At 41.8% G+C, this 24,164-nt stretch overlaps 1 protein-coding gene across 1 annotated transcript; it reads left to right on the forward strand.

Moving 5' to 3' along the window:
• Positions 1 to 15,543: 15,543 nt before the first annotated feature.
• Positions 15,544 to 23,950, forward strand: LOC143942077 (embryonic protein UVS.2-like). Its single transcript, XM_077463380.1, has 9 exons — positions 15,544 to 15,664; positions 15,751 to 15,868; positions 18,587 to 18,762; positions 18,844 to 18,925; positions 19,024 to 19,151; positions 19,751 to 19,866; positions 20,792 to 21,017; positions 22,120 to 22,238; positions 23,732 to 23,950. The coding sequence occupies exons 1-9, from the start codon at positions 15,544 to 15,546 to the stop codon at positions 23,948 to 23,950; spliced, it is 1,305 nt and encodes a 434-aa protein (XP_077319506.1).
• The last annotated feature ends 214 nt before the right edge of the window (positions 23,951 to 24,164 follow it).

The raw sequence follows: 24,164 nt of genomic DNA on the forward strand, positions 1-24,164 counted from the left end.
TCCGGAATCCAGATGTGCTGAGACCGAACGAGAGGAAGCACCGATATGAAGCAACACGGAAAGGAGAAAACGAGAAGGTGAAGGTGATATTTCAGGGTCTAATACTCCACCTTCCAGATGTATTAGCCCTGAGCGTTTTTCCGGACGAGGAGAACAAGTGTCACGGAAATGACCTTTGGCTCCACAATAGAGGCATAGGCCCAGAGTTCTGCGCCTAGCGCGTTCTTCGGGAGATAACTTAGTCCAGCCCAATTGCATAGGTTTCTCGGTAGGCAGGGGGTGCTCCTTCGGATCGAGGAGAAGGGACTGGGGACTCAGGCTGCCTAAAGAACGGGGAGTGCTGGCGTCTTTTTTCCAGGGCCCTCTCCTGAAAGCGAATATCGATCTGGTTACACAAGGTGATGACACTGTCCAGATCAGCAGGAAGGGATCTTCCTGCTAATTCATCCTTCACTCTATCAGAGAGGCCATGTAAAAAGGTTGCAACTAGGGCCTCATTATTCCATCTCAATTCAGCTGAGAGGATACGGAACTGAAGAGCATACTGTCCCACAGACGTGGACTCTTGACGGAGACGTAAAAGAGCGCTAGCCGCTGAGGAGACACGACCCGGTTCCTCGAAGATATTCCGAAAAAGTTTCAAGAAATCAGACAGGCTAGAAACCACTGGATCATTCAGTTCCCACAGAGGAGCAGCCCAGGCTAACGCCTCGCCGGACAGGAGGGATATGATATATGCGATTTTTGCCCGATCGGACAGGAAGTTTTGGGGCAGAAGTTCAAAATGAATTGTGCACTGGCTAAGGAACCCCCTGCAAGCCTTGGAGTCCCCAGAGAAACGGACCAGAGCTGGTAGTTGTAATGAATGTGTGGCTGCGACTGATGCGATAGGTGCAGCAGCAGATAGCGGTTGAGGTTGTTGAACCGGGGGTCCTAATGAGGCCTGAACCTGTTCAAAACGGGATGCCAAATCCTGAAGGAATTGCATCACCTGGGTCTGATGCGATTCTTGGGTCTCAAGTCGCTGAACTAAGCTCTGCAATGGATCGACTGCAGGAAGCGGCACGTCAGCCGGGTCCATGGCTGATCAAACTGTCAGGTCACCTTGAGGCGAGGTGACAGATGCACACCGTAGGGATGCGGAGTGCACCGCAAGGTTGTGGACCCTATGGCTGACTGCTGCAGACGGGGACAGATCCCACTGGGGATAGAGTGTGAGATTCCCTGGGGCGCGGAGTCTAAGAGCCAGCAGGTGTTCACCAGAGCCTCCAGAGGTGAGGATGGACTTGGCTGCAACTGGCTCCAGGTCGCGACACCCAGGGTCCCCCAGCTCACACCCACAGTAGGCAACAGGAGGATAGGGATAAGGGACAAAGACAAGGGCCACAAGCAGACAAGAATAGTCGGGTACACGCCAGAAGGTCAGGGTCACAGGCAGACAAGAATAGTCGGGTACACACCAGAAGGTCAGGGTCACAGGCAAGCAGGGATAGTCAGAACACACCAAAGTCGGTAACGGGGAAACAGCAGCAGAGCACACGGCAGGCAAGCGGAAGCTAACAAACAAAGACTACACAATGGTTGATCAGCACTGAGGCCTGCAGTGCATAGGTTTATATAGGGCTCCCTGATAGGGCCTGGGGTGGAGCCATGCTTAGAGGAGAGGTTATAAAAACCACCAGGTGGAAGTAGCTGGCTTCTTAGTCTGAAGACATGAGGGAAGGTAAGCAAACACAGGAATATCACTGCATAACCATGACAGGTATTGTAGGTGACCACTTCAGGGAGGTACTTAGGCTGGGAGAAACACACCTGGGCATACCATCAATTATCAGTAAAATTCGGTCATCAACCTTACAAGGCAATTGGTTAAAGTAAACAAACAATAGGGTCTAGATCTTATCGTGTCGCGTTTGAGATGTCCGAATCTAACCAAACTTGGCTGGGCAGCCTCTAGCGAGATAAGCCGCTTTGTATAATGATCAACAATTTCCATGAATTCAAGGTGGGTGGTTGTTTCCATTTCATGAGTAAAGCCTTCCTAGCATAAAATAATAGGAGTCCTATTAGGGTTCTGGTTACTCGGTGGTGGGCCAGGGAACCAACCAGACCTAGCAGGCAGATCGACACCTTTAGGGGGACATGGATCATGAGCAGAGTTTCTATGAATTTTGTGACCTCTGTCCAAAAGGACTGGATCTTGGGGCAGGACCATAACATGGTTGAAGTCAGCTTCAGCTATACCACACTTCCAATAGTTGGAGGAGGAATTTGGGTAAATTTTGGATAGCCTCTGGGGTGACAAGTAAACCCTGTGGATCAGTTTAAATTGTAGCATCTTATCTCTTATGGAGATAAGTTATAGAAAAGGATACTCCCAGGCTTCTTCCCTGCCCTCTGATTCACGATCAGGGATCACGCCCAGCCACCTAGAGAACAAATCTTTCAGACCAAATTGGATTGAGGGAAATAAGGCCTTGTAAATTGTAGAGGTGGGTTTGAGCAGAGGGACTTCCCCCAATGTGGACTCAAGGTAGGACCGTAGGAGAAGCACTGGGTGGATCCAAATTGGGTAGTGAAGGCGTGGCGAATTTGAAGAAATCTAAAGAATTGGCTATTAGTAAGCCCAAATTTATCGTTAAAAGTATCAAAAGATAGCAGGGAGTTGCTAGTACAGATATGTTCCAGTTTTTTGACACCTCTGGCAGCCCAGAACCCTGGGTCAGGGACAGACTGAAACTCTGACAAATGTGGGTTCAGCCATGGGGGGGGGGGGTGTCTGGAGATCTAGTGTGAGGGTCTCCTTGTAGTTTACATACCACTAGTTGCTAAGCCCTGATCACTGGCTTCATGGAAAGTGTGAGAGGAGAGAGGGCATTAATACCTCTTTGTAGAGCATTTCTCAGCACCTCGAATGAACCGAGGTGCACGGTCTCAAGGACTACAGCAGCATTGGTGTCGTCTGAGGCTCAAAATAAATTAATTTAACAAATATTAAGTGACAGTGTTTGTTTTTCTTGACTCTTGCAACATTGAAATAAACCTTAAAGTGCTAAGTGCTTCGAATGCCCTTATATTGCTACTCCTGCATTAAATATATAACAATCCAAATAATACAGTACATGATAATTTGTTATGATTATGCAATAGAGTTGGTCTGCTTACCTGTTTCCATGTGTTCATCTCTAGAGACCAGCCGACCCTCACCTGACTGCTTTTGTAATCCATCCTCTGGCATGACTCCACCCTAGCTCCTATCAGAGAACTCTATATTAACCTGTGCCCTGCAGGCCAACCCTGCTGATCAACCACTGTGTATTCCTTTGTGTGTTTAGCTTCCTGTTACCTGCTGTGTGCTCTGCTGTTGTTCTGTTACTGACTTTGGCGTGTCCTTGACTATTCCTGTCTGCTTTTGGCCCCGACCTTGGCTTTATCCCTCACTATCCCTGTCCTCCTGTTGCCTACTGTGGGTGCGAGCTGGGGGACCCTGGGGGTTGCGACCTGGAGCCAGTTGCAGCCAAGTCCATCCTCACCACTAGAGGCTCTGGTGAACACCTGCTGGCTCTTAGACTCCACGCCCCAGGGAATCTTACGCTCTAACCTCGGTGGGATCTGTCTCCCGTCCGCAGCAGTCAGCCTTAGGGTCCACAACCTTGTGGTGCACTCCTGATCCCTTCGGTGTGCATCTGTCACCTCACCTCAAGGTGACCTGACATAATTGCAACTTTCAAACCATGTCCTAAAAAATCCATAGCAGAAATTAGAAAATATTTGATATGTTCACATATAAAGTGACTGGTGCTCTTCAAAAAATAAATAAATATTATAACTTTTCTTGTGCTCTTCAATCAATAGTGCTGATAGCTGGAGTCTTTCAAACAATATGCTAAAAAGTCCTTTACAAAAAATTGTATTTAAATAAAATGCCTTGAATATATATTCCCAAAACAAAGTGACTTGTGCTCTTCAAATAGGTGACTTTTCCTGTGTATATCCATCTATGGTGTTGGTGCTCTTTTATAGTGCCCCTTTTGGAATTGCACTCACCAAATTTCCTCACCCCACACAAGTGTATTGCGCATTCACAGTATATGCCACTGTGCAGCACTCTATGGACCCTCGGTGTGTTTAGGCCTGATATGATCTTCTTTGTATCTCATGTATAGAAGAAGAAAGTGTCCATAGCATAATACCACTTTAAAATCTTTTATTTCATCCAAAAAAATGTAAAAATACAATTTAGTACACATTAGCCTAAACAAAACAAGGCAATACAATAGCACAGAGAGTCTTCAGTCCTCTGGACCAACCAAAAATGGCCATGGTCATGTGATCGGACCTATGTGGGACACCACCTGCTATAAAAGGATAGGAAGTGTAGCAAGATGGCCACGCCAGCTGACGTCTTCAATGATGAAATGCGTAGGGAGGAGTTACTGAGCGTCTTTGCGTCACTTCCGGTATTCGTGTATTGTCTCGGCTGCTTCACATTTTAAACTTGCTTGTTATACACATTGCAAATGTGAGTGTATTTTTACATTTTTTGGATGAAGCGGAGGGTGGAGAAGCACAAGGTCTCTAACATCCACCAGCTGATGTCATCATGAAGGAGTGGAAGAGGACTCCAGTGGCAACCTGTGAAGCTCTGGTGAGCTCCATGCCCAAGAGGGTTAAGGCAGTGCTGGAAAATCCATGTGCAGGAAGTCTCATTCAAGTCTATTAGAATGCAGTGTTGCACAGATACAACCACTATCCCTATTTCCCTATTTGACAACTGTGCGGGTGCGTGTCCCCAAATGTCTGTGTACGGGAACATGAACCAGCAAGGACGTCAAAATGAGACCAGCGGCTGTGTCCATAAATGAGACTGCCTGTACTCAGGTGCATGGACCACCTGTGCATCCTGTGCAGGTGAAGACGGCCCCTCGGGATAGGTATACCCCTTTGATTATGGCCTAAAGGTGATCTTATGGCCATTCAATTGCACCAAACTTGTCATTATAGCCAATCCAGTAGGTGTTCATATCTGCAGCAGCCTCCTTTTCAAGCTTTCAGTCACCTACTACAATGACCTAATTGAAAATCCTGTACAAAAACATTCATCATCAGCAAAGTAAATTGCACAGCACAGAAGCCAATTGGTGGTGCCAATTGTGAATTCAAAGGTAGAGCAAATTACCCGTAATTTTCTTATTTCTAGTTGGAAATTCCCTGCTTGTGACAGAATTCTTACATTTGAGAAAATCCTTCTGTTTCTTCTTACTGGTCATTATCCACCTCATTTCTCTTTTGTATTGCTTATTGGCTTAATATCTGTATTTAAAAGAACAACGCAAGAATCGATTTCCCTCTGGGGCCTGGACTTTCCTGTAGTCTATTTGAGTTATGGTAACCTTACTTCTTTGTTTCTTTAATAATATTCGTTTTGTCTTCTAGATGGAATGGTCACATCTTCACCATTTATTCACACTTAAATAACTCTTGGGGCTTTGTCTCTGTCTCTATTGCTTCCTACCTGGAGAAGAGTAGCTCTCTAGTATTAAAGTTTATCTCCAGTCAGCACTTTATTTCCAGGTGGCTGTTTCTAATTACATTGGTCCAGCTTGGACAAATGTGACATACTGAAGCAGTATTCCTACATGATAACAAACCCAAACACACCTCCAAGATGACCACTGCCTTGTGCAGGGGCGGACTGACCATTTGGCCACTCGGGCACTGCCTGAGGGCCCCGGGCCACTAGGGGGCCCCATCAGGGTTGCCAGCCTCAGTAAAACCAGGGACAGTATGTAAAAATCTGTGTTTTTTTTTTACATCTGTCTCTGAAATGCCCCTTACCGACATACTTTTGGTCTAAAAATCCTGAGATTATAGCTGCCCCACCTCTCCAGTACCTTCTCAGCCAATAGAAACATGTCTGTGTATACTGTGTGTACATGTATGTGTATACTGTGTGATTGTATACTGTGTGGCCCCATAATCTCTGATTGCCTGGGGGCCCCATAATCTCCTATTGCCCGGGGGCCCCATGAGTTGTCAGTCCGCACCTGGCCTTGTGAAAGAAGCTGAGGGCAAAGGTGATGGACTGGCTCAGCATGTCTCCAGACCTAAACCCTATTGAGCATTTGTGGGGCACCCTCAAGCAGAAGGCGGAGAAGAAAAAGGTCTCTAACATCCACCAGCTCTGTGATGTCATCATGGAGGAGGGGAAGAGGACTCCAGTGGCAACCTGTGAAGCTCTGGTGAACTCCATACCCAAGAGGGTTAAGGCAGTGTTGGAAAATAATGGTGGCCACACAAAATATTGACACTTTGAGCCCAATTTGGACATTTTCCCTTTAGTTGTGTACTCACTTTTGTTGCCAGCGGTTTAGACATTAATGGCTGTGTGTTGAGTTATTTAGAGGGGACAGCAAATTTACACTGTTATACAAGTTGTACACTCATTACTTTACATTGTAGACAAGTGTCATTTCTTGAGTGTTGTCACATGAAAAGATGGAAGAAAATATTTACAAAAATGTGAGGGGTGTACTGACTCTTACGAGATACTGTATGTATGTTCCATACCTGGCCAATCCCCTTGGAATAGATAGCCACTAGCTTTTGGGTCCCATGCCAGCAACTGCCCTGATGCTTACTGAACACAGGAGGGCACCATTTAGAGAACACTTTGTATTCAGTCAATGCAAAGAAATCACTGATTTGACAAGGCTGAGATCATGACATCACCAGCCCGCCTCTCTACCTAGTCCATTCAGAGAGTGCTCTAAATTTTTTTGAGAAAATGCAAAGTGTTCTCTGAAAGGTGCCTATGCCTAATCTCCTGTGTTCACTAAGCAGCAGGGCAGCTGCTCGGCACAGGACCTGGAAGCTAGTGGCAATCACTGAAGTAGAGGTGACTACTACTGTGATTTCCATCTTCCACAGGGATCTTCCAGGCATGGCACATACATTAGTTAGGATAGTCTAAGATGGACCAATGTAACTATGCAAACATATCCATACCTGAAATTAAATGAAGCTTTAAATAGAGTAGGAAGGGGTTGAGACCCCAGTGTGTTGTTTTACTGCTATTAAAAGTGATTTTCTCTCACTTTCTGTCCTGCTGACAACAGTCAACTTCCTCAACAATTGTTCAACAGCAACACAGGCGGGAATAAAAATCTCTTTATTTACTTGAGTAGGTTAAGATTAGAACTCATGTCAGAAGTATTTCCTGTCTATGTCCCTGATGCAGATTTTTTTCTTCCTCACTGTCTGGTAAAACTGTTGTAAACATGTAGGTGTGGTGCAGAGTGGTGTGGAGGCAATAATTCACACAGGCATGTCCAATAGGAAACTTGTATTGAAGTAATGCAGTAACAGCTTAAACCAACCTGTTCGGAAGGCTACCCCCAGGAAGAAGCAGATTCCAGCCGGACTGAGTGGCTGTTGAGAGGGCACAGAGTGCAGCCTGGCTGTCTAGTGTCCAATTGGGAAAGTATCCAGAAGAGATGCGACCCTACGCTTTCCCTCTTCATCAGAAATCTTTCCCTAATGCTAGTACTATCCCTGACATATGGGGTATCTTTACCTATTCATCCCACTCACACAATGCATGCCGAGCCTGGGAGCCAGAGCCTTAAACAGGCTCTACCTGACCCGACATGGCTACCTGGAGTCACATGGAGCAGCAGCATCTAATTGGGTGCTTCCCTGGTGACCCAGCTAACCATAGAGGATTTCCTTCTTCAGCTGCGGTACCACTACAGAAGAGCAGCACCACCTGCAGTGGAGAAAGTAGACTGCACCTGCCTACAAACGGGATAGGAAGTGAGGTTAAATCTCTCCAACTGAGCCCAGGATTAAAAAACCCTAACCCTAAAATCCCTTCAGGTGTTTTAGTCTTTTTCTGCCTTATCCAAGATTAGAGAAAAACATTTTTGGCTTGTACACTTTAGAAAGCAGAAGTTTGTAAGAGGCTGGCATTGATTTATAGCCTTTTCTGTATATCCTCTGCCTCTTTTTTTATCTGCAACCTATGGTTTTTGGAGATGTGCTTCAACCAGTAGGTGTTCTTTAACCCCAGCAACAGTGATCCCACCAGAGCTGCATAAAAAGAAAAATTGCATCTATCAACTTCAATATAAGGAAGACCGTGCTGGAAAAAGATAAATATGTGCAAAAACTATGAATAAAATGTTTTAAAACCTTCAAATTTCAATAAAGTGCCAATGCAACCCAGAATCAATAAAATAAAAACTGAGTGATTGCTTTAAAATATGTGCAAATATCTCTATCTCTATTTCTATCATCTCTATCTCTATTTCTATCATCTCTATCTCTATCATCTCTATCTCTATATCTATCTCTATCTCTCTACTGCAATGACAAATGCTTAAAGAGGAAGTAAAGCCTGATGAGTTTACTTCCTCTTTCATTCCCTGCAAAGGCAAAGCATAATGGACTACTATTCATCGCATAGTAGTCCATTATGTGTCACTTACCTGACACAGGAGCCAGCGATGTTACTGCTGTCCCCTGTAGTCCGGTGCATCCATCTTCTCGGTGGGTCTCGCTGCTCCGCCGCTGTCATTCGGTGAAGCCGCGATGACGTCACTCCCTCGCATGCGCACGGGAGCCGACGCGTGGCATCTTCGTCATTGACGATGCCGCTCTCAGTGCGCCGTAGACAGCAGTGCCTGTCTTTCGGCAAATATCTCCTAAACCATATAGGTTTAGGAGATATTTCTTGGACCTACAGGTAAGCCTTAATCTAGGCTTACCTGTAGGTCAAAGTGTATTGTAAGGGTTTACAACCACTTTAAAGAGGAAGTAAACCCTGATGAGTTTACTTCCTCTTTCATTCCCTGCAAAGGTAAAGCATAATGGACTACTATGCATCGCATAGTAGCCCATTATGTGTCACTTACCTGACACAGGAGCCAGCGAAGTCACCGCTGTCCCCTGTAGTCCGCCGCATCCATCTGCTCGGTGGGGTCTCGCAGCTCCGCCGCTGTCATTCGGTGAAGCCGCGATGACGTCAATCCCGCGCATGCGCACTGGAGCCGAGACGCGTGGCATTGTGCGGCATCTTCGTTATCGAGGATGCCACGCTCAGTGCACCTGCGCGCTGCTGTCTACGGCGCATGCGCCGTAGACAGCGGTGCCCGTCTTCGGGCAAATATCTCCTAAACCGTATAGGTCCAAATAATGTTAAACGTTCAATAAGTGCAATCCCCACAAGGTGCAAGAAAATCACAAAAAAGTATCCTTCTACCACCTCCCAAAAAACAGATGCTGGGAAATGGCTCAATACATGTGCAGATAAAGATTGCTGTAATCTTCTCTCCTGGAAATCCTTCAGCGGAGAAATGCATGCCTTCTCTCTCCATTTAGCATTGATAGAAATGTACCGTAGTCCAGTGGCGGCTGGTGCTCTATATTTGGGGGGGGGGGTGGCACACACCGTCACCACCACCACAACTCCCTGTGCGTATGCTTCCTGTTCTCCGTACCGCCACCCACTCATCCTTCCATCTGCAATCTCTCCGCTCAGTCTCTTCCCTCCCGGGCAGCTCTCGTTATAGGCGCTAATGTCTTCCTGCTTCTCCTCCCAGCTGAATTTCCGACCGCGTGTACAGAGCATAATGCTCTGCTTCTAGAACACCTTTTTTTTTCTCCAATTGTTTTTATTGAAAAGATTTTTGTAATACAAAACAAAAGTGTACTAAGAATACAGAAAAAGGAGTAAACTCCAAAGAACATGAGATAGCAGAGTTATTTGTGTACAACATAGGTATGAAAGGAGAAATCATAACATATGGTGTAGAATAACTAAATATGTAGAATTAAGAGTAAAATTAAAATGAGAGTTAAATAAAAACATAGAAACAAAAGGAGAATTAAAATCAAAAATAGTAAAGAGATGGACATATAAGGCTATCAATTGGATATACCATATGTTTACATGACAAAGTTGTCCCGGTAAACTAGAAAAGGTGTGGGGACTGCGGTTAGACGCTCCTGGTTTGTGGTTTCACCCCACGGGAACTTGTTTATCAGAGGTTGTTCCTATGTCCAAATAGACCATAGGGTTCTGTTGTTCATTTAAATTAGGATGATTATATACACCCTTGTTGCACTTTAGGTTGGGTGGAGGATGCAAAATACCAGCATTGTATTTGATATATTTATATATATTGAGTATGTGGCCACGGGCATCTGTCGGTGTCAATGTTTCTGTAATTACTGCCTTTGGATATCTATGTGGATGTAAACTTTATTGTATTGTCTTGTTTTGGACTGTGTATGTTGCCTGTTTACTACAATAAACACTTCCCTGATTTAAATGTGGATAATAATAAAAAAATCGAATACATAAATAAAAAATATAGCTAAATATATAAATTCATTAATGTATCTACACAAGTAAAATGAAATGTTGAGCATCATTATTGATTCAATATCAGCACATTTGGAATAATTGGAACAGAAAACTCATAATCAAACACGAAAATATGTTATCATAAACCAAAGGGTGATCATGTGTAGAGGCACATTTTCCAGCCAGTAATATCAGTGTCTCCCCTGCAGTGGTGGTTGCCGTTGCCGGTTTATTAGCGGCAACAGGAGCCACCTGCTTGGTCCACTGGTTCTGGGACTTTCTCTGCTTGGCTATATACTCATTCTCCTTCTTGGTTTGATGCAATATTTATTGGTTTTAAGATTGCTTTACTGAAAAAATGATTACTACAATATGAGGCTGTTTGGGTCACCTTTGTTTTTTTGCAGTTTGAGTTCCCCAAGAAGGCAGCAGTCATATATAATTTTCAGTGTCTAGCAACCAGCTACACCTCCAGGGTGGCACAGTGGCAAAGTGTTTAGCGGTTAGGCCTGGCACCACTAGGGTGAAGACCAGGTTTACCCAAACTAAAGTGGTTCTAAAGTCAGATTTTTTTTTATCTCTATGCATTAAGGTAAAATAAAACTTTTGTGTGTAGCAGCCCTCATCAGACCCCCTAATACTTACCTGAGTCCCATCTCGATCCAGCAATGTTACACAAGAGTCTCAACTGTCCGGGACTCCCCTCCTCATTGGCTGAGACAGCAGCGGGGTGCCATTGGCTCTTGCTGCTGTCAATCAAAGTCAGTGAGCCAATGAGGAGAGGGAGGAGCAGGGGCCAAACCACAGCTCTGTGTCTGAATGCTACTTGCTGTGGGGGCACTCGGCAGGAGGGAGGGGCCAGGATCGTCAGCTGGGGACCCAAGAAGAGGATGATTTGGGCTCCTCTGTGCAAAACCACTGCACAGAGCAGGTAAGTGTATATGTTTATTTTTATAATGAAAAAAAATGAGACTTTAATATCTTTAAAGGGGTTGTAAAGCTTTGTTTTTTATTTTCTAAATAGGTTCCTTTAAGTTAGTGCATTGTTGGTTCACTTACCTTTTCTTTCGATTTCTCTTCTAAATGTTTTTTTTCTTTGTCTGAATTTCTCACTTCCTGTTTCTCCTCAGTAAACTTTACACCATCATCTGAGCGGTGTTTAGTCAGCCAGAACAGCTTACTGAACAGCTTACTGAGGAGGAACAGGACGTGAGAAATTCAGACAAAGAAAACAAAGGTAAAAAAAACATTTAGAAGGGAAATCGAAGAAAAGGTGAACCAACAATGCACTAGCTTAAAGGAACCTATTTAGAAAATAAAAAACAAATCTTTACAACCCCTTTAAGCTTTACGCAATCAGATTTTAATTTAATAGGATCAAATTTCAGATTAAAAGAGAAATTATCTGTTAGTTTACTATGGGCTTTTGCATTTTGCAAAACATCATTGCTCATGGCACTGTAGTGATGAATTTTCTCATAGAATGGGTATAACTTTGAATACAAAAATAAATGTAAAATTACATTGCCAGTCACAATTTATTTAGATTTTAGCTGAAAAAAAAACAGTTTATAATGATATTACTTACACAAGACCTTTTTATGTCATTAAGGACAATTGTCAGGAGACCACGACAATCAATTACAAGTTATACAGCAGAACACCAAGACAATAATAAGATGATAAGGACCATAGCGTCACACATGAAATAATTATACATTTCTAATTCCCATACACGTACACTTAGGTCATTCTTGAAATCTATTTTCCTGTCTCATGATTGGTCAGATCTTCTCTGGTACCTGTATAAAAGGTGATCCAGAAGATGAGTGTCACACCACGCTTCAGCGAGAAGATATTTCACATTACAGTGAAGGAGAATTCGGAAACAAGATGAATGAAAAAGTCTTCCTCCTGCTTCTGGTCTGTATTACGGGGCTGGTGACCAGTCTACCTCTATCTGCACAAATACAGGTGAGATGATGAGCTGACATGAACAGTACAGGGGACAGGTGACAACTATATTTAGGAAAGTATAACATCCAATAAGTTACTGACAATCTTGGCTAGTAGTGAAGTGTAAATCTAAAATAGTTATCCCCTTAGTTTTGGATAAAGTGGTGGGGGGTTAGGAATCCTGTTAGATTTTAATACTTCCTTATTACTGCCTGGGTCCCCTGAAGGGAGATTTGACTTTTGTACAGGCCATTGCCTGTAGGACAAAAAGTGAGGAGAAATCCAAAATGTTATAATTTGGAACAGAACAGGGAATATGGTAAAATCTTCCAGTGATGACTGTTGTGGTAACATCTGTCCAAGAAAGGATTTTTTTGAGAGATTCCCAATAGGACTGAGGAGGACTCTGCCGGATGGGGATGAGTTGGGGCCAAGACTTGTTATCTCTTATTACTATATTTAATTTGAAATAAGATATTGATACAAACCTTTACTTTCCAGTACCATCTACTTGGAGTGAACAAAGATGGTAAGCTTTTTAACATTCTTATTTAAGAAATCATTTTTGCTTTCTTTCTGTTCTCTATCAGCTGATTTGTTTGTTCAGATTTTTCCTCCCATTCATTGGCCTTTCTTTATAATATCCCTAATCCTAAATCCTATTTACGGAAGGGGGAGATTTTTTACATTTAATGACATTACTAAAATATGTTACATGCGCATATAATCATCAGCATGTTTTTTAGACCCTGGCAGCAGGGTATTTTTTAAAGCCATCTCCCTTTGCTTAGGTGACAGTATTTATGATAATCATGGTGATTCAGGCAAAGACTTAAAGAATTTCCACACCAGAGGTGTTACAGATCAGCGATAGCTTTGTAGACCCTATTTTTTCATTAATTGATAATTCAATCCATAAAATGGGATTAAAATGTAAACAAAATTAAGTCACTTTAATTATTTGATTGCGATTATTTCACTAGATGTGCTTAATGTGCATTTTGTATACACAGCCCCAAAGAGTGAAGACTCTGAAGTGCCACAAGGGATCTTCAGCAAGATTTTGAAAGCTAATAAAGGTAATTATTCTAAACCACAGGATTCTTTACTGCATTATGAGTTTCAGGATCCTTTAAATCATGCACTGATGGACTAGCCAATAGCATGTGAGGAGAAATATGGCAGTTTTGTCTTAGGTTCTTCGTCATTGTTGAATGAGTCTTTACAAATCACTATTCCATTTCTTAAAAGACTGATGGGTTATTCCTATTCACTTCTACCATTACAGTGAAACTTGTGAGATAAAGAGGTGGATTTATTAAAGCTAAATAAACTGTTCAGATTGATAGGTTGAGGTGAAGCAGCCAAACCATGTGATACCACATCCCAAATTTATTCAAAGAAGTACGCAAGAGGAAAGAGGTAACTAACCTCTGGGACTTTTAACGGTATCAAATATGATAATGAATTACGAAGCAGTTAATGATCAAAAGGATAGACCAGGAAATTAAAAACAAATATTTATTAACACAAATATTCTAAATTGTCTAAAAACAACCACATGGGTGTAGGTACATCCAAAAACAGCCGAATTTTTACAATTCATTCAATTTGAGTTGAAATAACTTCTACCACACTCGACATGTTTCACTCAATTCGAGTTTCCTCAGGAGCTTTAGTGTTACAAGTTGCTTGTATACTGTATTGGATAGAGATAGATACAGAATTTTTTTTTTTAAATATAGTTGAAACATTCCAAAACGTATGGTATATATGAATAGGGATCAACATAAACAAATATGTAAAGCACAATCTACAAAAAACAGGACATCTATAGCATGTGGTCATGAATACGGAAAACCCAGGTCTCACCTCCAAAAGTTGTATTAAATATTCCAAATCCACAAAAAATAATATAGCTAAATCAATCATAAAGGACAGCCTCAGGTAGATGGGAGCGCCAGGATACTTTGTGCTTGCAGAGAGACCTTCCAAATGTTGAGGTCTAAAAAATTACACAAAAGAAAAAATATTTTATTTAGACTCAAATTGAATGAATTGTACAAATTCGGCTGTTTTTGGATGTACCTACACCCATGTGGTTGTTTTTAGACAATTTAGAATATTTGTGTTAATAAATATTTGTTTTTAATTTCCTGGTCTATCCTTTTGATCATTTACTGCTTCGTAATTCATTATCATATTTGATACCGTTAAAAGTCCCAGAGGTTAGTTACCTCTTTTCCCTTGCATACTTCTTTAAATAGACTGTTCACTTTGCAAACTTTGGAAATTGCACTTTGCATGGGAATTTAGTAGAAAATCAGCATCAGAATTTCTAGTAAAACTGTGTATTCTTCTGTTGCAATTTCCAGTTCTAAATCTACAATTAAAGCTGAACTCCAAAATGCAGCTCTGTCTTCCTTACTACATTTTAATTTTACTCTTTTAAATGCAAGCGATGTAAGTACCTTCATTGTAGAGCAGAGCTCAGACTAGAGGTTGGAGAAGTAGCACAATGAGTATGTTAGCTGTATTGTAGTGTATGCTCCATTGTAATAGAAGGAGAGAGCAGAGTGACAGACACATGAGATTATCAGACTTGTAAGAGTTACTTCACTGCAGCGGAGCAAAATCAGGTCTTCTCCCTGCCAAACAGGGCTGTGTGTAATCAGGTGCTTACAGATTAGCTAGATAGTTTGTTTTGGTTGCCCAGGTGGGAAGGGGTTAAGCTAGGCTTAGCATTTTCCCGGGCATTTCTAAGTTTTGCCCTCCATAGTGGGAAGGCTCTACGTGGGGGCTCGCTCTCTGTTGTGACCTGCATGGGAAGATTCAAGAGGCCAACTTCACTGCAGCAGAGAAAAATCAGGTCTCCTCCCTTCCCAAACAGGGCTGTGCTGTGTCACGGAACTGAGTAAAGCTGGGCCTTTAGACTGCATGTAAATATCTAACAGGTTTCTCCAGATTCTCACTATGCCTACTCTATTCTGTTGTATACCCCATCACTGCATATGGTTAGATGCAGCCGCTGTCAGTTCTAAAATTTTCTTTTTGGATCCGTCCATTTTTCAATCAAAGGATGTCAGGTGAGAGAGAACTGACATAGCCACCCACATAGCAAACTTCAGCCAGTTCACAGTGTATGGGCAGCTTAAATCCAATGCATTTTAGTGTATTATCTATAACCATTTTCTGTATTTTCAGATAGCAAAACAACCATGTATGGAGGAGATATACTGGTACAGAATGACCGCAGTGCCGTTAAGTGTCCTTCTTGCCTTTGGCCTAAAAGTGATAATGGTACTGTTCCTGTTCCCTACATCATAGATTCCAGCTACAGTGAGTTCCCTCTTTTTTCTCTTGCATTGAAGCATTCATTGCTATTTGTTATTTGTAGAAACCCAACCTTCTATCTCTGTTTCCAGGTCCCAGTGACCGGAACAGTATTGTGCTCGCCATGGCTGAGTTTGACACATTGACTTGTGTGAGATTTGTGCCTCTTACAACAGAAAATGATTACATCAACATCACTCCTGATGGCGGGTAAGGTTGTCTATTGTCTATCATAGTTCTTCACATAAAGAGAAGCAATAGGGAGCATCTAAAACATAAACACCAAGACTTTACTGCACCTATTTGTGCATGATGGCTTCCCTTTTAAATTTCCTCCCAAAAAAAATTTAGAACTCCTCTGTACATTTGCAAATACATGTGAAAGTCACAAGCCAACAGCAAGGTGCTTCTTGGTTGTCTCCTTTTTTTGTGTACCTAGCAGATATAGCACAGGGACATAAAATATTTATCCTAGCAATGCTAACATTGAATATATAGTAGGAAGATGGAAATGACTGAGAGGGAGTGGGGCTTAGTGTCAACAGACACAATGAATTCCACTTACAATTTTACAATGAAAATAAAACGTGAAACAATAACATTTTTATATTCCTTTAAATTTTGTACCTGGGGGGTGTCTATAGTATGCTTGTAACGTGGCACATGTTTCCCTTGTTTAGAACAGTCTGAGTGCAAAATGACATTTCTAAAGGAAAAAAAGTAATTTAAAACTACTCACGGCTATAATGAATTGTCGGCCCCGGCAAAATACACATAAAAGTCATTGAAAAAAACGGCATGGGATTCCCCCACAGGGGAACCCCGAACCAAAATTTAAAGAAAAAATGCGTTTGGTCCCCTCAAATTCCACGCCAGGCCCTTTAGCTCTGGTATGGATATTAAGGAGAACCCTGCGCCAAAATTTAAAAAAAATGGTGTGGGGGTCCCCCTCAAAATCCATACCAGATCCTTATCCATGCACGCAACCTGGCAGGCTGCATGAAAAGAGGGGGGGTGAGAGAGCGCCCCCCTCCTGAACCATACTAGGCCACATGCCCTCAACATTGGGAGGGTGACTTGGGATAGCCGCCCAAAGCATCTTGTCCCCATGTTGATGGGGAGAAGGGCCTCATCTCCACAACCCTTGCCTGGTGGTTGTGGAAGTCTGCGGGTAGGGGGCTTATTGGAATCTGGAAGTCCCCTTTAACAAGGGGACCCCCAGATCCCACCCCCCGTGTGAATTGGTGAACCTACCATTTCACAAAAAAAGTGTCAAAAATGTTAAAAAAGACAATAAACGGTTTTTGACAATTCCTTTATTAATGTCTTCTTCTTTCCCCGCTTCTTCCGTCTTCTTCTGGTCTTTCTTCGGTGTTCTTCTTCTTTCTCCATCTTGTTCTTCCTCTATCTTCCTCTGCTTCTTCCTCTGGTCTTCTTGTCTGGCATCATCCTCCGCTTCTTCCACCGGTTTTCTCGTCCAGCATCTTCCTCCGGCTTCTTCTTCCCAACTTTGTCCTCCGCACAATCCGCCTCAATGGGAGTCTTCCGCTGCGCGATGATTTTGTTCAGGTGACAGCTTTTATATCATGGAGGGAGTGGCCACCCGGTGACCCTGCCCCCTCTGACATACAGGGACTTCCCTATGGCTTTCCCCATGGTGTCAGAGCAGGTGTTATATAAGAGCTGTTACCTGAACAGAAGTGTCAAACAGCGGGAGACTCCCATTGAGGCAGATCGTCAGGAGGACGAAGCAAGGAAGAAGCCAGAGGAAGTTGCCAGACGAGAAGAACGGAGGAAGAAGCAGTGGAAGATAGAGGAAGAAGCGGGGGAAGAACATGATGGTGGAAGAAGAAGAACACCAAAGGAAGACCAGAAGAAGATCTAAGAAGAAGCGGCGAAAGAAGAAGACATTAATAAAGGAATTTTAAAAAATCATCTATTGTCTCTTTTTTTTATTTTTTACATTTTTTTTGTGAAATGGTAGGGGTACATTTGTACCCAATTACCAATTCACACAGGGGGGCTGGATCAGGGGGTCCCCTTGTTAAAGGGGTTTTCCAGATTCCAATAAGCCCCCCGCCCGCAGACTCCCAAAACCACCAGGCAAGGTCCCCCTCTCTTTTCCTGCGGCCTGCCAGGTTGCTTGCTCGGATAAGGGTCTGGTATGGATTTTGAGGGTTACAAGCACTCCATTTATTTTTATTTTGGCGTGGGGTTCCTCTTAAAATCCACACCAGACTTGACGGGCCTGATATGGAATTTGGGGGACTCCCACGCATTTTTTTTAATTTTGGTTCGGGGTTCCCCTGTGGGGGAATCCCATGCTGTTTTTTTACAATGACTTTTATGTGTATTGCTGGGACCGACAATTCATTATAGCCACGAGTAGTTTTAAATTACTTTTTTTCTTTTAGAAATGTAATTTTGCTCTCAGACTGTTCTAAACACGGGAAACATGTGCCACTTTACAGACATACTATAGACACCCCCCAGGTACTAAATTTCAAGGAATATTACACTTATATTGTTTCACTTTAAGCATTATTAAAATCACTGCTCCTGAAAAAACTGCAGTTTTTAAAACTTGTTTTTGCATTGATACATGTCCCCTGGAGCAGGACCCTGGTCCCCAAACACTTTTTATGACAATAACTTGCATATTAACCTTTAAAATTAGCACTTTTGATTCCTGCTATAGACTTTTAATGGGTTTTCTGCGGGTTTCAGCAAACTGGCGAACAGCCAATGTTCGAGTCGAACTCATGTTCGACCCAAACATAAAGCCCATCCCTACTTAGCACAAACAGATATTGATTGTTTTCTTTCTGTAGCTCAGATTCAGTCATTGTTTCTATTAAAACTATTGTCTTGGGCTCCCAAATGGTATTGAAACATAACTCTTTTGAACTGTATACTTACAATTTCTAGCTGTTACTCGTATATTGGAAGAACTGGTGGAAGCCAGACAGTTTCATTGGGTGATGGCTGCATCTACATGGGGATTATACAACATGAACTAGAACATGCCCTGGGCTTCTACCATGAGCATGTAAGAAGTGATCGTGACAATTATGTTGACATCAATTTCCAGTATATCTCTGAAGGTACTGCAGTCATTTACACAAAGTGAATTCAGCCATGTTTTATAAAAAAGAGACATTACCACTGCTTTTGTCTTGTTACAGGATACTTGGGTAATTTTGTTAAAGCGGACACTAATAACCTGGGCAGTCGATATGATTATGGTTCAGTGATGCACTATGATGCGTAAGTCATAACTTTTGTGTTAGCTGGTGAATTACCGAGAAAATTATAAAATATTTTAATAGTAATATGCAATCTTATCTCCATTCAACATTTTTCAGCTATGCATTCAGCAACACTTCAAACAAACCCACAATTGTCCCCAAGCCTGACCCCAATGTGCCCATTGGGCAGACAGATGGACTGAGCGTCTTGGATGTCACTAAAATTAACCGACTTTATAAATGCAGTAAGTTTCTGTACATTCCAGTGTTATGGATTTGAAACATTAAAAATTATACTTTTTTTTATTATTGTATACAGTGAATTTTTAGTTTTGCAAAAAAATAATGTTTTGACCAAAAAAAAAAATGTGCATTTTGGGCCCTACTATGGGTGTACACAATAAATAATGTACACATCTGTGGCATACCCTTGCATCTCAAATTCAGTTTGGTTTATTTATTTTTATTGGGTCATATGGTAGTGATACGAAAGATACAGCTAGATTTAAAAAAAATAAAAGGTATTGTTTACCAGTTTTCACCAGTTTTCTTTGAAAAAAAAGTAAAATATTAGGAAATTTTATTTTTACCATGAAATGAAGGCTCAAATTGGCCTGAACAAACAATCTATAATTCATCAGGACACACAAAGTAGTTGCAAAGATATGTGCCGTTTCAGTAACATGTGAAAGTTCTAACACTGCATTGAGCCATTAAGGCAGTTTTAATCTAGTAGAAGGTTAATACCCCTCCCCAGTTTCCCACCAATTCATTATTAATATTAATATCAGTCTATTCCTCCAGTGACTAAATACAATTTATATGTCTATTTCTCACTTCTCAGGTGTCTGTGCGACTTTGCTTAATAAGAAGACAGGCGTTTTCACTTCTGCCAACTATCCTTCTGCTTATCCCAATAATGGTGACTGCAGTTGGTTGATCAGGGTTCCATCAGGACGGGTAAGGAGACAGATGTAGACATGCAAAATGTGACCCTAAATGTCTTCCAACCTAGCTGTGAAAATGTACTAGAAGATTGTTTTGTACACCACCTACATTTTACATGAATAAAAACTAGAGACTTGACTAGTATAGAGCTACACAATAGGCCCAAATACTCCCATTGAAGTGGAGCCATTGCGGTAGTTTGATTTTATGGCTGAGACAGAGGTATACAATAGGTCTTTTAAGATGGAAATGCCTCTGAACCTTATACTCTACTTCAACCACCAATTGCTCCACATGTTGGAATAATACTTCCCTTCATTATGGCCTACTTTATAGTCTCCAGACTATCATTACCACTTCATTGCTGGGAGCCTATTTTGGCAATTCTGATGTGCCAGATTTATTTTACCCCACATCGGATGGTGAGGTCACTGTAGGAATGGTGGTTTAGCAGGAACAAAATGGGTCTTGGATTCATTTGGGGCTCTGGTTCTTACAAGTATGCTACCAATAGTAACAGTATTGCAATATCCACAGTCACAGGTTTATTTAACTTAATTCGAAATAGCGTTAAACGAAAGACTTCTGTTAAAAGTTTCTTCTCCCAAATGTGTCTTGTTTAAGCTTATTTGTTTCCCTGAAGAAACCACAAGCAACAAATAATCAGAGGGAGCAGAAGAGTTCTGTCAATTGGAAAATCAATGGAAAATACGCACGTTTCAAGCGACATCTTAGCTAGAAACGTCTATAGCTGCAATATCTTTTAACAGAAATCAGAATCCTAAATATTCTTGTGTGTTTTTTTTCTGAAGGTCTGTCCAAGCATTGATATACTAATCAATTGCATCATATTGCAATTACATATTAACCCAGTTTGCAGTTACAAATATGTGAAGTTTGGGGTTTACTGTAGATAATTCCTTCTGTCGCTTTTTAGGCTTCATTAAAGTTCAGTAGCTTTAATATCCAATCCACTCCTAACTGTGACTCAGACTACGTGAGGATCTATGACGGCCCTTCTAAGACCTCTCCTGTGTTGTTGGATAAAATGTGTGGAAGTCAAACCATCCCTCTACTCATCGCTTCCACAAGCCAGATGTTGGTCCAGTTCGTCAGTGACGGGGCTGTTTCTGGGGTTGGCTTCAAAGCTTCATATAGCTCAGGTATGCTGATTTGCTTTAATAGGAAAGAAAGTGTTCAGAGAAAGACACTGAAGACTCATAGATACAGAGGAGATCCCTCCCAAGGAGGAACTATTGACACAACAGTTTAATGTCCTCCAACCTCTGTTGGCAACCTTTGAGGTAATCCATGAAGTTAGTATATACAATTAGAATTACCAGTCAGTCGGGCGCTCACACTATAAAGTTGTTGATAGATTGTTCAATGTGTATGTTGGTCAACTTTAAGAGTGATAATACTTACCTATGGCTTATTTTGGATCAGATACTGTATATATTCATCTTTCTTGTGGCAAATCCCTGCTGTCTGCCCTACTGAAAAACTAAAAGGTTGGAGAATTTCTATGGACTTCTATGCAGTTGACAATGTCATCCAAAATTCTCTAGGGTGGAGTGCAGTGACCAGACTCCCTTTTCCCCAGCACTACATTGGTTAAATGCTTGCTTTGCTTAGGGCAGATTGGGAAAGTTCAAAAAATTACCTTGGTAGCCAGTGGTCATCTATGCTCTCCAATGTCCCAGTATGGAGGCGAGCCCTCAACATGTTCATGTACAATGCATGACTGCTGATCCTGTGTTGTATTTGATGACATCTGAGAGTCTACAGCCAGGGGAATAGCAAAAAGAAGCATTTTCAGGGACTAGTAGTACAGCATAGAGGAAGCCTGTGGGGGGATAATTAAGGTAAGCATTTCAATGTAGTTATCATCTTCTAGACTAAAGAAGCATTTAACCCAAGCAGTGCAGTGAGGGGAACAAGATGGATAGATTTTACAGCATCCGCACTTACCCCCTTTAGGACAAAATAATAGGTTTGTATGGTAGCCCACCCGTCTCCACTACAGTTATTTATTTTCATAGGACACTCCTGTTTTTGTCACTAGTGCTCTGTGAAACACTTCTGGGTAAGGCAGAACATGTTACTCTCTCCCTTTCCTGACCTAAAACAGAGAGTGGGGCCCTGGCCTAGGATAAACCTGTAACTCTGAAAGGGAGGATGAAAATATATATACATAAACATAAAATGATGGCATATACTATTATAAAACTCTTTACTATATTGATTATATCTATATTCTTACAGTTCAGTGTGGAGGATCCTTCTTTAACTCTGAAGGCAGCTTTACATCTCCGGGATACCCAGAGGACTACAGTCCAAACATGAATTGTAACTTCACCGTCACAGCTCCTGTTGGATACAAGGTAAAACAAGATGCCTTCAAAATTCTCGCTAATTATTGGACTTCCTCATTCTCTAAAATTGTCACACAAACAAAATGAAATGTTGGACAGACACAATACAACCTGAATATACAACCCCTTTGAATTTACCAGTGTCCACCAGAGCCTACCTGAATGAATGGAAATGGAATGTATTGTTTAGGGCATTACAATACATGGCTGTTAGCAAATGTAAAGTAGATTGCTCTAAGCCCCTGTACACACGGTCGGACATTCTGCCAACCAAATCCGTCAGATTTTCTCTGACGGATTTTGTCCGTCGGATCTTGTCCGAAACAGTTGCATACACACGGTCGGACTAAGTTGTCGAAAAATCCGATCTTTCAGAACGTGATGACGTAATTTTGTTACGATGGGACTATATTCAGGCTAGTAGCCAATAGCTTTGATGTAGGAATTTGATCTGAGCATGCGTGGCACTTGGTCCGATCAAAATTCTCTACACATGATCGGAGTATGTCCGACCGGCCCAGTTGGTCGGGAAATATTTCCAACAAGTTGGAAATTTGGGTCCGACGGAGATTCCGACGGAATCAGTCCGATGCATACCACACACAGTCGGATTATCCAACAACACGGTCCGATAGGACACATTCCGACGGATTCTCTGATCGTGTGTACAAGGCTTTAGACTAGATCTACCACCAAGACATTCTGGATCATTTCCTATGATGACAGGAAGTGTTGGTGGCAATTTGTGAAGCTGGGTGAAAACTGGTGGTGTGACATTTGTAAGCTGTTTATAAAGCCTTACTTGACTTTGCAGCACTGGGGTAATTTATGCCATCCTGATTGGGAGTAACAGGAGCACAGTGGAGAGGAAGGGAGGGGGATAATCAGTTTTTTGAGTCTATTGTAGACAGGTGAATGACAAAGAAATCAGCCAGTAATGTAGGAGGAGCACAGCAGATCTCCCAGCTCTGGATGTTTCCTTCCTTGTCTGGCAATTGTAGATTGGTGACCATTATTCCACAGGAATAGAAAGAACTTCCTTTTTCCAACAAGATTTCTAAGCAATACCTTTTATTTACATCATCATCCCTAAAGCGACATAAAACGTATAAAACAAAAAATTTATTTTTTTCACATTAGTAATCATTAGACATGTGCAATTAGTTTTGTAGGAATGGAAAATTTGTACGAATTTCCTTAAAATACGAATTTTTATGCATATGAATTCTGTACGAAATTTCGTTTAAGAATTTTCGGATCCAAATTCATAATGAACATTCGTAATTGTTACGAAAACTTAATGAATTGGCAAACTGCAATATAATAAATGTTTGCTCTTGGGTTTAATATGGCTTTATGGTCAAATATTATTTCAGGTAGACTGTAACATCAATGAACTGTAAGAAACAAAATATTCACTCACTTTTATGCAATAAAAATGATTTGTTTGTTGCATGAACGCAACACTGTCATGCTCGTCATAATTTTTATTTCTTTTTCAGATTGCCCTGACCATAAGTGACTTCCATCTAGAGTCTTCCAGTTCCTGTATGTACGACTATCTAAAACTCTTCATGGATGGTACACAAATGGGTCCATTCTGTGGGGATAGCACCATCCCTGTGTATTACTCCAAAGGCAATTCTATGGTTCTCGTATTCCACAGTGACCAGTCTGACCAGGCAAAGGGCTTCCAAGTCTCTTACACCTTCTGTGAGTAGCTCAGTTCTATCTGCTTATATCTAATATCAGCAATGGACGTTATAAGATAATACAGGTCACATTTTTTTTTCTAATAAGCAGCCAGCTTAATGAAAAAACATATAACATAAAGAAATGTAAGGCCGCGTACACACGCGGGGACTGTTCGCCCAACTTTGTCCGCTGAACAGTGTTTCGGCGGACAGTCCGCCCGTGTGTGGGCTTTCAGCGGAC

Source organism: Lithobates pipiens, unplaced genomic scaffold (assembly GCF_037356315.1).
Source record: "Lithobates pipiens isolate NorthernLeopardFrog02 unplaced genomic scaffold, aLitPip1_a1.2 Scaffold_30, whole genome shotgun sequence".
NCBI lineage: Eukaryota > Metazoa > Chordata > Amphibia > Anura > Ranidae > Lithobates > Lithobates pipiens.

Coding starts and splice junctions, on each gene's coding strand:
- LOC143942077 (XM_077463380.1), top strand. CDS start 15,544: ATGTATGGAGGAGATATACTGGTACAGAATGACCGCAGTGCCGTTAAG. Junction 18,926..19,023: donor TCAGTGATGCACTATGATGC/GTAAGTCATAAC, acceptor AACATTTTTCAG/CTATGCATTCAGCAACACTT. Junction 19,152..19,750: donor TAACCGACTTTATAAATGCA/GTAAGTTTCTGT, acceptor CTCACTTCTCAG/GTGTCTGTGCGACTTTGCTT.